Raw genomic sequence first — 15,951 nt, 5'->3', positions numbered from 1 at the left:
GGTATCCCTGTAGCGAGTAGGGTAGCTGCACCATTCTCTGAGGCCAGCCTTTTCGGATGTAGCCCATGACCATTTGGAGGTCTGCATCGTTGCGTGTCGCCTCTCTGATGTCATCCGACCTGTGTGCAGACACTGGTCTGTTCTTCCCCACAGCTTCCACATATGCTTTGACTTCTTCTGTGTCTGACGTGTTTTCTTTCAGTGGGGTTCTTGACAGTGTGTCAGCCACCACTAACTGCTTCCCAGGGAACACTGCTTTCCCATTGACACGCATGAGGCGCATGAGCAGTTGCTGACACCTGAGTGGTGCTTTGTCCAGGTCGTACGTGTTGATCAATGGAACGAGTGGCTTATGGTCTGTATGTAAAACAAAGCTACCCATCCCCTGCAGGTAGTGGGCAAATCATTCGCATGCACATACCTGTAAGGTACTCTTTTTCAATTTGCGCATACCTTCTCTCAGTCTCTGTGCGTGAACAAGAAACACAACAGGATGGAGCTCGCCTCCCTCTTGTTCCTATAGGAGTGTAGCTCCGAGGCCATAGCTACTTGCGTCTGCACTGACCACATTTGGTTTTCCGGCATTGTAGTATGCCAATACCTGCTCCTGTGGGTCTCCCCACATCTCTTTTTTCAATAGCTCAGTGATGGGGTGTAGCACTGATGACAGGCCCGGCTCAATGATGTTTGTTGGACTGGGCATCTCGGAGACGTCTTTCACTTTGCCGTCATCCGGCTTTATCCCATCCGCTCCGATCACATGACCGAAGTACTGGATCTCCGACTTCCCAAAGTGGCACTTGTTTTTGTTCAGCTTTAGTCCTGACTCTTTGATGGGTTGCAGCTGGGTTCAAATGGTATCTGACCAAAACCACTAGACGCATTGAGTGTGGAGAAGACTCTTGCCCTGGATAGCTTGGGTACTATATCCTCCAAGGTGGGTAAGATGAACCTCTCCCGTTTCACTGCTTCGTTGAGTCGTTTTAAGTCTATGCATGTTCTCACTTTGCCATTTTTCTTCATCACCAGCACCATGGGAACACACCAGTCTGCAGACTCGGTTACTCCCTCTGATGCCATTTTTTCTCCATTCTGTCGAGTTCATCCTCCGCTTTTGGAAGGAGTGGAAAAGGAATTCCGGATGGCGAAGTCAGAGAATAGGGGACTGCATCGGACCTAAGTTCAATCTTGACCGGTTCACAGTTCAGTAGCCCTATCTCTCCAAACACATCTGTGCTGATCTCATCTGCTCTGAGGAACAAACTCATCTTGCATGCAACGGTTCTGCTAACTTGGTTATTAGCATATGGTTCTTGAATCACAAAGATCCAGAATTTGTACTTTTCTCCCTTTCTTTCACTCCCATAGTCAATCCTGCCACCTGGGCTGCGAACGTCAGTTACAATGTTAACCAGCCGGGGGCGCTGTGGCATTCTCTGGTAAGTGCTCTGAGACATCACTCTAATATCAGCACCAGTGTTAATCTTGAACTTTACAGGTGTGCCATTTACTGGGAGCTCAACATGCCACTGATCTTCAGACTACTTAGTAACTGATCCTAAAAAGAATGCCCCTTGCATTTCCTCTACATCCTCAGCTGTAACTTCTTTGACCATTTTAGTTTTGCATGCAATCTCAAAATGCCCCATTTCGTTACACTTCCTGCATCTTTCGTTGAGTGATGGACAATTTTCACTGTAATCATGGCTGTGGTTACAACGTGAGAAATTCCCCTGTTTTGACTGACTGTTTCTTTGCTTAAACGGTTTGTTCTGGCTGCCTGCAGTCTGCTTAGAATGTTTGTTGTAATGCTGTGGTTTGCCTCTCACCTCATCAACGTAGTTCTCAGCTCCCGCTCGCATGTCCACGTGCTGCTTCTTTATCTGCTCTGACTGGCGTGTGATTTGCATCGCCTTCTCCAGTGTCTCCAGCTGTAGCTTTTGTGAAAGATCACAGTCCATAATGCCAATCACAATCCTGTCCCTTATTTGTTCGTCCTTTGTAGTTCCAAACTCGCAGTGTTCAGCTAGCTCATACAGATTCCTCACAAAAGATTCCACTGTCTCTCTCCCCTTTTTATTTTAATCCGTTTATGGAAACATGCTCATTCGTGAATCACGTTGCGCCGTGGCACAAAATGTTCATTCAGTTTTTCGATCACCACATCATTGTTGAACTCATCATTAAAGTAATCAAAGGAGAATGCATTGTAGAAAATCTCTGCATCTTTCCCCATTGCATAAACTAGTGAATTCACCTGCACCACACCGGTCTCCTTATCCAGTTTCGATGCTACTCGAAAACAGGAAAAACGTTGTCTCCAGATCAGCCATGCCGATGGCGACGGCTGTGAGAAATCGAACGGCTCTGGTAGGTTGAATTTCTACATTTCCCCACTAATCTTCGGCGTGTGAGTTCTTTAATTCTGACAACATGTCATGATGTAGGCCAGGCTGTGAATTATCCGGTTTAGTTATGTTACAAACTCTTAAATCAGGCAATTAACATGCAGTTCACCGAGCTACTAGTACTCACTGCTAGGTTAGTCCTATTAGCGTAGTTCGCTAGGTCAGTCACATCCGGTTATGACGATGACACGCATAACCAATGAATTACGGAGATATCTATCAGACATCACTACAGTGTACAAATGTTGTTAGGATTAATTTAGTAGAAAATAACTACATTGAAACCCCTAATCTCAAACGTTAGGCAGTAATGAGAGCTTGCCAGATCTAGTTAGAAGCCCTCCTTCAGGGGGTCTTGAGCACATTGCCACTGATTGCTCAAACCCTGCAGAAACAGCCAAGCTGGACAGATGCCATGCTTACAGTGCTCAGTCCCCATCACGTTACTGAAACCCTCTCTGGGACCTCTCTGCCTCTCATTTCTTAATGGCTTTCTCTGTGGCACATTCCTCTTTCTAAATGAGCGTATCCTCCTCAAAATCTGCTTTCTGTAACTCTGTGGCCTTGGTGTTTGCTGGCACTTCAACAAGCGGGTAAACACAATCTCCTCTGGGACTTATTTTAAGAATAAAGGCGACGTCAATAACATACAGTACCTTAAGAAAGTATTCACGAGGCTAATGGTGACTTTAAAACAGTTACACAGTTTACATGGCTGTGATTGGAGAAAATTGAGGATGGATCAACAACATTGCAGTTACTCCACAATACTAACCTAATTGACAGAGTGAAAATAAGGGAGCCTGTACAGAATACAAATATTCCAAAACATGCATCCTGCTTGGAACAAGGCACTAAAGTAATACTGCAAAAAATGTGGCAAAGCCATTACATTTTGTTTCTGAATACAAAGTGGGGGGGGGGGGGATTTGGGGAAAATCCAACCACTCTCCATATTTTCAAGCATAGTGGTGGCTGCAACATGTTATGGGTATGCTTGTAATCGTTAAGGACTTGGGAGTTTTTCAGGACTAAAAACAAACGGAATGGAGCTAAGGAGCTAAGCGCAGGCAAAATCCTAGAGGAATGCCTGGTTCAGTCTGCTTTCCATCAGACACTGGGAGTTTAAATCACCTTTCAGAAAGACAATAACCTAAAACAAGGCCAAATCTACACTGGAGATGCTTACCAAGATATCAGTGAATGCTCCTGAGTGGCCGAGTTACAGTTTTGACTTAAGATTATCTTAACTCAAAAGGCATTCGCACATCTGAGCTATCTTTTTTGCAGGTGCATGGTAACAGTTAAATACGATGAGAAAAAAGAAGGAACCCCCACACTGCTCTTGATAGTATCACTGCTCTTTAATAAGCTTTACGTATCGGCCTCAAGGCCTTCCTCAGGGTTTTTGTGAGTTGTTTTAAAATTAGCATCCTTATGTAGACATAGCTCCACCCACATCCGTTCCATGCATCGAATGGGGTTGGAGTCGAGGGAAAATGAGTGTTACCAAATATAACAATGTGCATTTCATAAATATTTAATAAAGTGTGTACATAAAACGTATTAAACACATCTGTAAAACCACAATGAGGACATCGACCCATCAAGCAGGTTTTCTTAAATCATTGGGAATAGCGCAAGAAAAACGTCTGAGAAATTTGAAATGGGAGCATTAATTAATGTTCACATTTACAACATAACATACATAGGCATTTCATCATTAAGACCTTTAGGAAATAATTTCTGGAGGGTGAAAATCCCAAAACATTATATTTTGCTCAGAGTATTATCTATATCACCTCCCCTGTCTGATATCTTAACTTTCTCTATGCCACAGTACCTAAAGGTAGAATGTCATGTTCTTGTTCATTAAAATGTACTGCGACTGGATAATCCCTGTTGTTACTCCTGATTTAACTTTTATGTTCACGAATTCTCTGTTTGAGAGAACAAGAGGTTTTACCTACAAAACACAGCCCACATGGACATTTATGTAGATAACATGGGTGGGTTTGAGCACGTAATAATGTAATCTATTTGGAACCTGTATGTGGGTGGCAGAAATATTCACACTTCATCATATCATTGCACAGTGCACAACCCCTGCATTTATAGGGCGTAAAAGTGCCTGGCTGATTTTCTTTCGTGGCTGGCAGTTGGCATGGACCAATTTATTGCAGAAATTTCGACCTCTCTTATATACAATAAGTGGTGGATTCTTAAATTCAGCTGGCAAAGCTGGGTCCGATGATAAAACATGCCAGTGTTTCTTGACAGCATCTCCATATTTGGAAGCGCTTCGGTCACCTGACTTTTGGCAGGGATTTGACGACAAGAAAAATACAAAAAGTTCTCACGCATAGAAAGCGATTTTTGTATTCAATCAATTTTGAATTCAGGCTGTAACACAACAAAATGTGAAATAAGTCAAGGGGTATGAATACTTATTCAGGCACTATTGATTGATGAGCATTGCAGATATTGTCAATAAAGTTTTTTATGATTTTTTTTATCAATTTGACATTACATATCACTAATAATAATAAAAACATAACACCCAACAAGACAGGAAAAAAAGACAGCACCTTTCAACCATATATCAGTGGTTGGAATATTAAACAGCAAGTAATAATAATAATAATAATTTTAAAAAGTTATAATAATAATCAATTAAATTATTTGTTCTAACTTAAACCCTCGCTTCTCACGCGCATGTCCCATATATAATTCAAAAAGTGATCCCATATCATACTAAATTTCCCTTTCCTCTCCTGTCATTTTGCTATCATTGATTCATGAGATGCAGTCTCCACCATGAGTTGGAGCCAATCTGTTGATTTCAGACAATCTGCACTCTTATCAGTCTAGTATGAAAATACCATTGAGGCAAAACCAAACTTTTCTTTGCTAACATCTGGTGCTAAAATATAGTGGTGGAAAAAGTACCCAATTGTCATACTTGAGTAAAAGTAAAGATATCTTAATAGAAAATGAAAGTGAAAGTCACCCAGTAAAATTCTACTTGAGTAAAAATCTAAAAGTATTTTGTTTTAAATATACTTAAGTATCAAAAGTAAATGTAATTGCTAAAATATACTTAAGTATCAAAAGTAAATGTACAAGTATAAATAATAAAAAATTCCTTATATTAAGCAAACCAGATATCATCATTGTTTTTTGGGGGTGGGGTTTTGTTTACAGATAGCCAGGGGCACACTCCAACACTTAGACATCATTTACAAACAAAGCATTAGCTTAGTGAGTCCGTCAGATCAGAGGCAGCAGGGATGACCACGGATGTTCTCTTGATAAGTGTGGGAATGGGAACATTTTCCTGTCCTGATAAGCATTCAGATTGAAAAAAGTACTTTTGCGTGTCAGGGAAAATGTACGGCATAAAAAGTACATACATTTCTTTAGGAATGTAGCGAAGTAAAAGTAAAAGTAGTAAAAAATATAAATAGTAAAGTAAAGTACCGATACCCCAAAAAACAACTTAAGTAGTCCTTTCAAGTATTTTTACTTAGGTACTTTACACCACTGATAAAATAGATATATCCCCTAATAAGAACAGCTGTGGGAACTCTGGGATAGGCTGTCCCATCCATTCTTCAAGCTTTTGAAGAACCTCCTTCCAGAAAAGGAATACCATGCGACAATCCCATATAGCATGCAGAAAGGTACCTATTTCACCCTTGCATTTCCAGCATACATTATTTTGCAATAAACCCAATTTATTTCATCTAACTGGGGTAGGTCCAATAGTACATATGAACAATCTTATAATGTGTACATTTCACCCTTGCAACCCTGGTGCACCACCCTACATTGGAAACAATATTTTTTCCATACATCCTCCTCAATGTCACAATTAAGATCCCTCTGCCAAATCAACCTTAAAATCTCACAATTTCCATATTGTGCATTCGAGACTCTTTTATAAAACACTGAAGCGGAGTGTGATATTCCTGGTAACATGAAATATTGTCTAACAAGTTTTTATCTCTCTGGAAGTTAATGCTCATAAGGTGAATGACAGATATTGTGAATTCAACCACAAAGCACTGCATGATGATCTGTCATACAGAGGATGAGCATTTTGACAACCTTTTGAGATTGAAGAAGCAGTTATATATTTCAACAAGAGACCATAACGGCTTACAGTAGCATCAATTAGGCAATAAAGTGGGTGTATTACCTGGCCTCTATGAAATGGCAGCGCAGTCCTATCCTCTTGGCATCTCTGAGAAGCTCCAGACCCAGGTGGATCTCCCCCTGCACCTCCTCATCTGGGTCCACCCGGGTTAGATTCAGCCAGTTATCCAACCCTGGACACAGGGGACATTTTACAACACATACACAATATATACAAAAGTATGTGGACATCCCTTCAAATGAATGGATTCGGCTATTTCAGCCACACACGTTGCTGACAGGTGTATAAAATCTAGAACACAGCCATGCAATCTCCATAGACAAACACTGGCAGTAGAATGGCCTTACTGAAGAGCTCAGTGACTTTCAATGTGGCACTGGCATAAGATGCCACCTTTCCAACAAGTCAATTCGCCAAATTTCTGCCCTGCTAGAGCTGCCTTGGTCAACTAACTGTAAGTGCTGTTATTGTGAAGTGGAAACGTCTAGAGGCAACAACGGCTCAGCCACGAAGTGGTAGGCCACACAAGCTCAAAGAACGAGACCTCTGAGTGGTGAAGTGCATAGCGCGTAAAAATCACCTGTCCTCGTTTGCAACACTCACTACAGAGTTCCAAACTGCCCCTGGAAGCAACGTCAGCACAATAACTGTTCGTCGGGTGCTTCATGGGTTTCCATGGCCGAGCAGCTGCACACAAGCCTAAGATCACCATGCGCAATGCCAAGCGTCGGCTGGAGTGGTGTAAAGCTTGCCACCATTGGACTCTGGAGCAGTGGACACGCGTTCTCTGGAGTGATGAATCACGCTTCACCATCTGGCAGTCTGACGGATTAATCTGGGTCTGGAGGATGCCAGGAGAACACTAACTGCCCCAATGCATAGTGCCAACTGTAAAGTTTGGTGGAGGAGGAATAATGGTCTGGGGTTGTTTTCATATTTCGGGCTAGGCCCCTTAGTTCCAGTGAAGGGAAGTCTTAATGCTACAGCATACAATGACATTCTAGGCGATTCTGTGCTTCCAACTTTGTGGCAACAGTTTGGGGAAAGACTTTTCCTGTTTCAGCATGACATTGCCCCCATGCACAAAGCAAACAACTTGACTGGCCTACACAGAGCCCTGACCACAACCCCATCGAACACCTTTGGGATGAATTGGAACGCCGACTGCGAGCCAGGACTAATCGCCCAACATCAGTGCCCAACATCACTAATGCTCTTGTGGCTGAATGGAAGCAAGTCCGCGCAGCAATGTTCCAACATCTAGTGGAAAGCCTTTCCAGAAGAGTGGAGGCCGTTATAGCAGCAAAGGGGGGGACCAACTTCATATTAATGCCCATGATCTTGGAATGAGATGTTCGACAAACAGGTGTCCACAAACTTTTGGTCATGTAGTGTATGTATCGTTTAATAAAGCCCATCAGCAGTGTTGCTCGGACAGTGAGGACTAGTGTTTTCTTTCAGATACCAGCCAAGACCAGAGGAGTAAAAAAACTCTAAATTATCAGCTCCCATTCACTCAGCACATAAAACCACTTGGTCAGGCACACTTAATGACACGTTGATATTTTAATCGCCCATTGAAACCTGGGCTTCCTACTTTACTCATAGCATTACTGTCCTTTACTTTAGTTGAAAAATATCCTCAATACCTTGTCACGCTCATCAGAATTTCCTTGATTTGCTGGTAGGGAAGAATTAGGGAAATTATTTGAAAGTTGCATGCCCACTATTATTAGGGTCTTTTTATCTATTATAGACCTGTTTGGGTTAGTGATCATTTGTAAAGTGGCTCTCTATTTTCCCTTGGCATGTATGTTTTCACCATTCTGAATGTCTAAAGAATCCATATGTTTCTTTTGAAATATGAACACAGAAATACTGGACATTTTTAACTCTTATTATGGTGGCGATTTGACATTGGATTCGCATTTTTCTGGTCTCTAAAACACAGTTTTTCAATGAAGGTGTACAGTAGGAGGACAGGATAGATGCGAGAAGGAATTATACAATGAGCAAAGTGATCATGCTGTTTGTATGTGTCTGCTATCAAAGTGAACTGTGTTTGCGGGTGGTTCGGTGTGTATTCATTCCACCGATTCTGTTGAAAAAAAATCTTAAACGGAGGGCAAACGGAATAAAACAGGGATAAACATACCTGATTTTCTCCAATAGAAACACTCGTTTGCAACTGTTGCGACTAATGATTACACCCTAGATCAGCTAGATGCAAGCAAGAGTGTGCAAGGTGATTTTGAATGTGTCACTGTCACCTTGATTACAAAAAAAATTCAGGTCTTGCCATATATTTTCAAGTAGATTTAAAATTGTAACTCGGCTACTCAGGACCATTCCCTGTCTTCTTGGTTAGCAACTCCAGTGTAGATATGGCCTTGTGTTTTAGGTTACTGTCCTGCTGAAAGGTGAATTTGTCTATCTGGTAGAAAGCAGATTGAACCAGGTTTTCCGCTAGGATTTTGCCTGTGCTTAGCTCCATTCTGTTTCTTTTTTATCCTGAAAAACTCCCCAGTCATTAACGATTACAAGCATACCCATAACATGATGTAGCCACCACCATGCTTGAAAATATGGAGAGTAGTATTCAGTAATGTGTTGTATTGGATTTGCCCCAAACATAACACTGTCACATTTTTTGCAATATTACTTTAGTGCCTTGTTGCAAACAGGATGCATGTTTTGAAACATTTTATTCTGTACAGGCTTCCTTCTTTTCTCTCTGTCAATTAGGTTAGTACTGTGGAGTACCTACAATGTTGTTGATCCATCCTCCCTCACAGCCATTAAACTGTAACTGTTTTAAAGTCACCATTGGCCTCATGGTGAAATCCCTGAGCGGTTTCCTTCCTCTCCGGCAACTCAGTTAGGAAGGATGCCTGTGTCTTTGTAGTGACTGGGTGTATTGATATACCATCCAAAGTGTAATTAATAACTTCATCATGCTCAAAGGGACATTCACTGTCTGCTTTTTTATTTTTATCGATCTACCAATAGGTGCCCTTCTTCGGCGAGGCATTGGATAACCTCCCTGGTCTTTGTGGTTGAATCTGTGTTTGAAATTCACTGCTCAACTGAGGGACCTTACAGATAATTGTATGTGTGGGGTACAGAGATGAGGTAGTCATTCAAAGATCATAAACCCTATTATTGCACACAGGGTGAGTCCATGCAACTTATTGTCTGACTTGTTAAGGACATTTTTGGAGCTGAATTTATTTAGGCTTACCATAAAAAAAGGGGTTGAATACAAGACATTTCAGCTTTTCATTTTAATTAATTTGTAAGAATTAATAAAACAATTCCACTTTGACATTATGGGGTATTGTGTGTAGGCCAGTGATTAAAAAAAACTCTATTTAATCCATTTTAAATTCAGGCTGTAACACAACTAAATGTTTAAAAAGTGAATGGGTGTGAATACTTTCTGAAGGTACAGTATATCAAAAGACAAGAGGATCCTTTTGTGTGTTATAATATGGGCACTGCTGCTGACATTTCTGGTTGATATACAAGGTGGCGAGGGCAGTAACTTCAGTTTCACATCCAAAAGAGGAGAGAATTCCTAAGATCCTGTGAAGGAGTTGTTGACTCAGTGGCAACATGTTGCAGTGAATCACAGGACTGAATGCAGAATGTTCCGAGGAGAGGACTGGTATCAGACACTAACTAACAGAAAAGGTTTCACATTTAGTTTTATGTAGCGGTAAAGCACATTCAAAGTAACAATATATTTCTAACAAACACACTTGCATCTATACCTAGATGCCATGGATAAGAAAAAGCAGTGCAAGGATATACCGTATTGCTAGAAATTCTAACTAATTCCCACGTTAAAAGCCACTGTAGGAGAGCCAGGTGTACTGTGGTGAAGAAAGCCGCAGGCTGACTGTTTGAAAAGCTTTGCTGCTTCTCACAGACTACAGTGGGATGACAGACATAAAGGACAGCTGTACAATGAATGATCCTGGAGTTGATGTAAACCCTGATTCAAAGAGTAATCCTGCTAAAATGTAACCATGTTCAGGTCATTCCTTCTGCCTGTAGCCTGTCCAATGAAATGAGAGCACGTTGCTCAGAGACAAATCAGAAGAAAAAAAAGAGGCGGACAGTGTGTGAGCAAATAAACAAGCATAAATCAGAAAATACATCTCCAAAAGAACCCATGGATGAGTGAGAATACACTGGCAATATTTCCCAGCAAGAGGACCTAAAAAAGGTCCAGCTCCTCAATTACAGTGACCTACATGGCAGAGCCTTACTCAGAGTCGTGGGAATAACCCCTCTCTGGTGACCCTCTTTTGGCTTGCCCTCTTTAGCATGGCATAGGCAGAGAAGAAGACCCACAGATATCAACCGCAGCACTGAAAATCATTAAGCATTTAGAACTGTTTCTGTGCTGGTAGTTTTTCCCCATCATGATGGTGCCACCCTTTCATTTAAAGACACCAACAGTATTGTGGCATAGTGATCAGGTATACCTTTAGCCTGGGCCCCGATGGCGTCTTTGCTCAGCAATATCTTTCCAATGACGTCGTCATGGCTAGGGCAAAAAATAGAGAATTTTAATACCGCAATACCATATTCATAAAAACGTATTATAGAAAACACAGATACATTGTTTAAAATTGACCCTGCTTCTCACAGCAGGAAAATAATCCAGCAACAACAGGAAATGTGAATTATTATGTGGATTCTAATTAATGGACATTTTTGTAGGGGTTGATACATTTATCAGTGGGGCAAGTCAAGTCTGAAATTTTAAAGTGGAAATTACTAACTTTAGAAGTCTCTTTAAACCTTGAATACACCACCATTTGCATTTCCTGCTGCACAGGAAAATGATCTTCGACAACAGAGTGACCAAATTAAGATATCCAATCTGAAGAGAACTTCACAAGAGATATTTCTCCAAAAATAACTTACTATCCTATAGAGTTCCCTGATATAACAGCTAAAATATATTCATAAACTGATGAGACCGTTGATCAGGACAGGAAGGAAAATACTGAGGTCGTCTTTCATTTTTCAATCTGTGGTATCATCTGCGTGTTGATGTTTGTTTATTCAAAGCATGCAGGTTTTTCCAAAACACACATCCATGGCTCCTAACCCAGTCCGTCTAGGTAACAAAACTCTCAATCACAGGCTCTGCTAAACAAACAAAACACAATCATGAACATCTCTTATAATACAAAACTATACCTGTACAGGTTATATAGATATAACTTGTTTATACACCATTATCAACGAGTTTGTTGACACACTACAACAATTCTCTGAATTATCTTTGACAGCTGTTGAAGACCATCTTACCCAATGGTGTCCTCATCCATGACATAGAAGGAGAGCGAGTGGAACCCCGTTGGGAGGTGCAGTGTGTATTCTTCTCCCCAGAAAGGGTTAAGATTCTTCCACACTGTGGCTGTCCTGCAAGGAAAGGTTGCAAATAATTGTGACAGTAACCTCAGAAAGTACTGTATGGCCCTTATTTCTTATTTATAACAACATACCCTGTCGTCATGAATGTCAGTAACAATGAAAGATGACAATTTAGAATGAAGTTTGTGTGGGAAATATTGTGATGTGTTGAAAGTAATGAAACAAAGCGACAGAATGACGATGCAATAACTTCAAAAGTAGTGTAACAAAATACAAGTCTACATGCAATCATTCTTAAATCAACCTTCTCATTATAAAACATGAACTACTGCAGATTCTCTAACCATAAACTGGAGATTGCAAACCTGCTGTCTAGACATGATATTGAGGAATGACATCTGCATCATGTCCTCTATGCCAATGGGTAGCTGGAAGGTCTATTTTCATCAGTAATGTGCATCCCTTTATTATAATGACACTCTGCTTTTCCAGACACCATTAGCCCACAGCAGGGTCAAAGCACCATGATGCTGACAACGAGCCAGCCAGAGACTGATGAAGATCTCTGCAGTCAGTCAACCCTCCAACTCATCTCATTATGGGAGAGCAAACAACACATTTAAAAGACAAAACAAATGCATCTTATCAACCTGAAACACTTCAGTTTGTCAGAAAGTAGATACAGTGCGTTGGGATCTGGTCTGCATTCATTTTACAAAGAGGTGTCAGGAGTCTTGATTAGCCAACTCGTTAGTGGTTCCACATATGGACAAATCGACCCAACAGTTCTTATAGAGGGGACTCATACACACAGTCCTTAAATGACAATACATAAAAAATATGGGAAATGTATATACACTTGTGTGCAGGCGCGTAACTTGCAATATTAGAAACACACCATGATTAGTTCGATTGACTGGTAAAAATGTCCCCAATGTAAAGCGCCAAGGCAGCTACTGGCTTTATGTGCCTTTGCACCACAGACTAAGTCCCTCCTTTTATGATTGGATCCCCCGCTGCCAAATATGCTTTTGGTTGTGCAGGTCCCCAGATGCAACCGGCTGTTCGGTAAGCGCAGCAATGCGCACACATAGTATAGGATACAAGCGAATGTTCCAAAATGGCAATTAACTGGAACACACTGTTCTAAAAAGCGCACCACACATGCGAGCGGTTTCATGTGACAGAGATGAAAATATCTGTTTGAAATTGAGAGGGGAGATCTAAAGATGCAACAACTACCATGGGTTGCTAATATGACCACGATTATGTCTTTGGCTGCTGGGCAATGAAAGAAAGTTGATTTTAAAACCAATACAACATTTAAGAAATGCTGGTTTCAATGGCATAAGGAAGAGTTTATAAAATGATTCCCTCAACATTTCTATGGTCTGATTTGGCTAGGCTAATATGAAACAAGATAAGACATGCCTCATAAAATGCCATAAAACCTCCAAATTTTAAAACGATTAAGTTTATGGTTAAATTGTTTCAAAATACTGACTGCCTCCGCTCAGATTGCAAAGTGGGTGATGTGGCTTTCTCTCCGCTCTTTTGACCATTTGCTCGGAACAAACTGTGCCTCGATTATGTCAACAGAATCAAGCCTTTAGACGTTAATGTTAATTATCCTACATTATATTTGTCAAATATGACTGCCGTTTAGTCTATATTTATGTAATTAAAAGTTTGGCTACATTTTATGGTGCCCCCCTCATGTCAGCATCGGTGTGGACATATCACCTAGGCTACACTTTGAGATTTAGACTAATTATATACAGTACCAGTCAAAAGTTTGGGAACGCCTACTCATTCAAGGTTTTTCTTTATTTTTACTATTTTCTACATTGTAGAATAAACTATGAAATAACACATATGGAATCATATAGTAACCAAAAAAGTAGCCACCCTTTCCCTTGATGACAGATTTGCACACTCTTGGCATTCTCTCAACCAGCTTAATGAGATAGTCACCTGGAATAAATTTCAATTAACAGGTGTGCTTTGTTAAAAGTTAATTTGTGGAATTTATTTCCTTCTTAATGCATTTGAGCCAATCAGTTGTGTAGGGGTGGTATATAGAAGATAGCCCTATTTGGTAAAATACCAATTCCATATTATGGCAAGAACAGCTCAAATAAGCAAAGAGCAATGACACTCCGTCATTACTTTAAGACATGAAGGTCAGTCCATCCGCAAAATTATTAGAACTTTTAAAGTTTCTTCAAGTGCAGTCACAAAAACCATCAAGCGCTATGATGAAACTAGCTCTCATGAGGACCACCACAGGAAAGGAAGACCCATAGTTACCTCTGCTGCAGAGGATAAGTTCATTAGAGTTACCAGCCTCAGAAATTGCATCCAAAATAAATGCTTCAGAGTTCAAGTAACAGACACATCTCAACATCAACTGTTCAGAGAAAACTGGGTGAATCTGGCCTTCATGGTTGAATTATTGCAAAGAAACCACTATTAAAAAGACACCAACAAGAAGAAAAGACTTGCTTGGGCCAAGAAACACGAGCAATGGACATGAGACTGGTGGAAATCTGTCCTTTGGTCTGATGAGTCCAAATTTGAGATTTTTGGTTCCAACCGTTGTGTCTTTGTGAGACGCAGAGTAGGTGAACGGATGATCTCTGTCATTATTCCACCTGTCACCAGAGGGCAGCAGAGACCATCTTAGAGACAATTATGACAGTCAGGTGTGTTCTATTACTCATTATGATTTCCCCTTTAAAAGAGGTATGTTTCCTGTTTCTCTTTGCAGAAGCTTGAATTGTTTACCATGTGCATTCCTTTCCGGAGTGAGTTTTCGAGAGTTGGAATTTGTTGTTTTTTCAAGTGTACTGTGATCCAGCGGCTACCGATTCTTAGTAAAGTATTATGTTTATCCTTAACCACCGATTACTTGTCTGTTCTTTTCTCTGTACCTGGGTCCTACCTCAACACGTCACAGCAAGCTTCTGCCCAAACATGGACCAGCAGAGATTGCCCAGATCAAGAATGTTGTAACCCACCAAGGAGAATCATTGAGGAGCCCATTCAGATGGGGGACACACGTCTGAGCCCACAGGAGCGTGACAGGCGCATGTGCGAAGGCTGCTGCCTCTACTGCGGAGGTCTCGACCATCTCCGTGCTACATGCCCAGAGCTGACGGGAAACGCCAGGGCTCGCCAGGACAAAGTGAGACTCTGACAAGCTGTGAAGTTACACACCCCCCCCGCTACCCAGTCACCGTCTGTCATTACCTGCAACCCTCCACTGGGAAACCGTCAGCACCAGATTCAAGCCTTCGTGGACTCCAGGGATGCAGTTAATTTGATTGATCAGAACTTTGCCAGAGAATTACAAATTCCCTGCATGAAATATCCCGTCCCTCTGCAGATTTACTTCTACGACATCCTGATCTTCTCCAAGACCCTTCCGGAACACATACTGCACGCCCGCCAAGTCCTTATACGCCTCCTGCAGAGTCAACTGTCAAGATAGAGAAGTGTGAGTTCCACGTATCCCAAGTTTCCTTCCTGAGTCACATTATCTCTACTGCAGGAATCCAAATGGATCCCGTAAAGGTTGAGGCGGTTGCCGACTGGCCCCATCCCACCTCACTCAAGCAGATCCAGTGGTTCCTCGGGTTTGCCAGTTCTTACAGACGTTTTATACGCAACTTTGGTGTGGTGGCAGCGACTCTCACAGTCCTATCCCGCAAGTCCCAGACCCGTTTTTGCTGGACTCCTGAGGCTGACAGGGCATTCATGGAGCTCAAGGGACGTTTCACCTCCGGACACATCCTCGTTCATCCTGATCCTACTCTTTCCTTTGTGGCAGAGGTGGACACCTCAGACACCAGAGCAGGGGCAGTCCTTTCACAGCAGAACGAGGAGGACAAGAAACTGCACCCATGCGCCTTTCTCTCCAAGTGGTTTTCGCCAGCGGAACACAACTAAGATGTAGGCATCCGGGAGCGCTTGGCAGTTAAGTGGGCC

The 15,951-nt window shown here is 41.6% G+C and overlaps 1 protein-coding gene across 1 annotated transcript in view; it reads right to left on the bottom strand.

Annotated features, from left to right (window-relative positions):
* The window catches only part of LOC106579924 (rasGAP-activating-like protein 1), a 60,082-nt gene that overhangs the window by 30,845 nt on the left and 13,286 nt on the right, over positions 1–15,951 (bottom strand). The window contains exons 3-5 of the mRNA XM_014160328.2: positions 11,896–12,009; positions 11,061–11,122; positions 6,610–6,739 (exon numbers count right to left, since the gene is read on the bottom strand). Coding sequence (XP_014015803.2) covers positions 6,610–6,739; positions 11,061–11,122; positions 11,896–12,009 — 306 coding nt within the window. The remainder of the gene's footprint in view (positions 1–6,609; positions 6,740–11,060; positions 11,123–11,895; positions 12,010–15,951) is intronic.

This window comes from Salmo salar, chromosome ssa20 (genome assembly GCF_905237065.1).
Source record: "Salmo salar chromosome ssa20, Ssal_v3.1, whole genome shotgun sequence".
In the NCBI taxonomy this organism is placed as follows: domain Eukaryota; kingdom Metazoa; phylum Chordata; class Actinopteri; order Salmoniformes; family Salmonidae; genus Salmo; species Salmo salar.
This window is presented reverse-complemented; position numbering and strand designations above follow the sequence as displayed.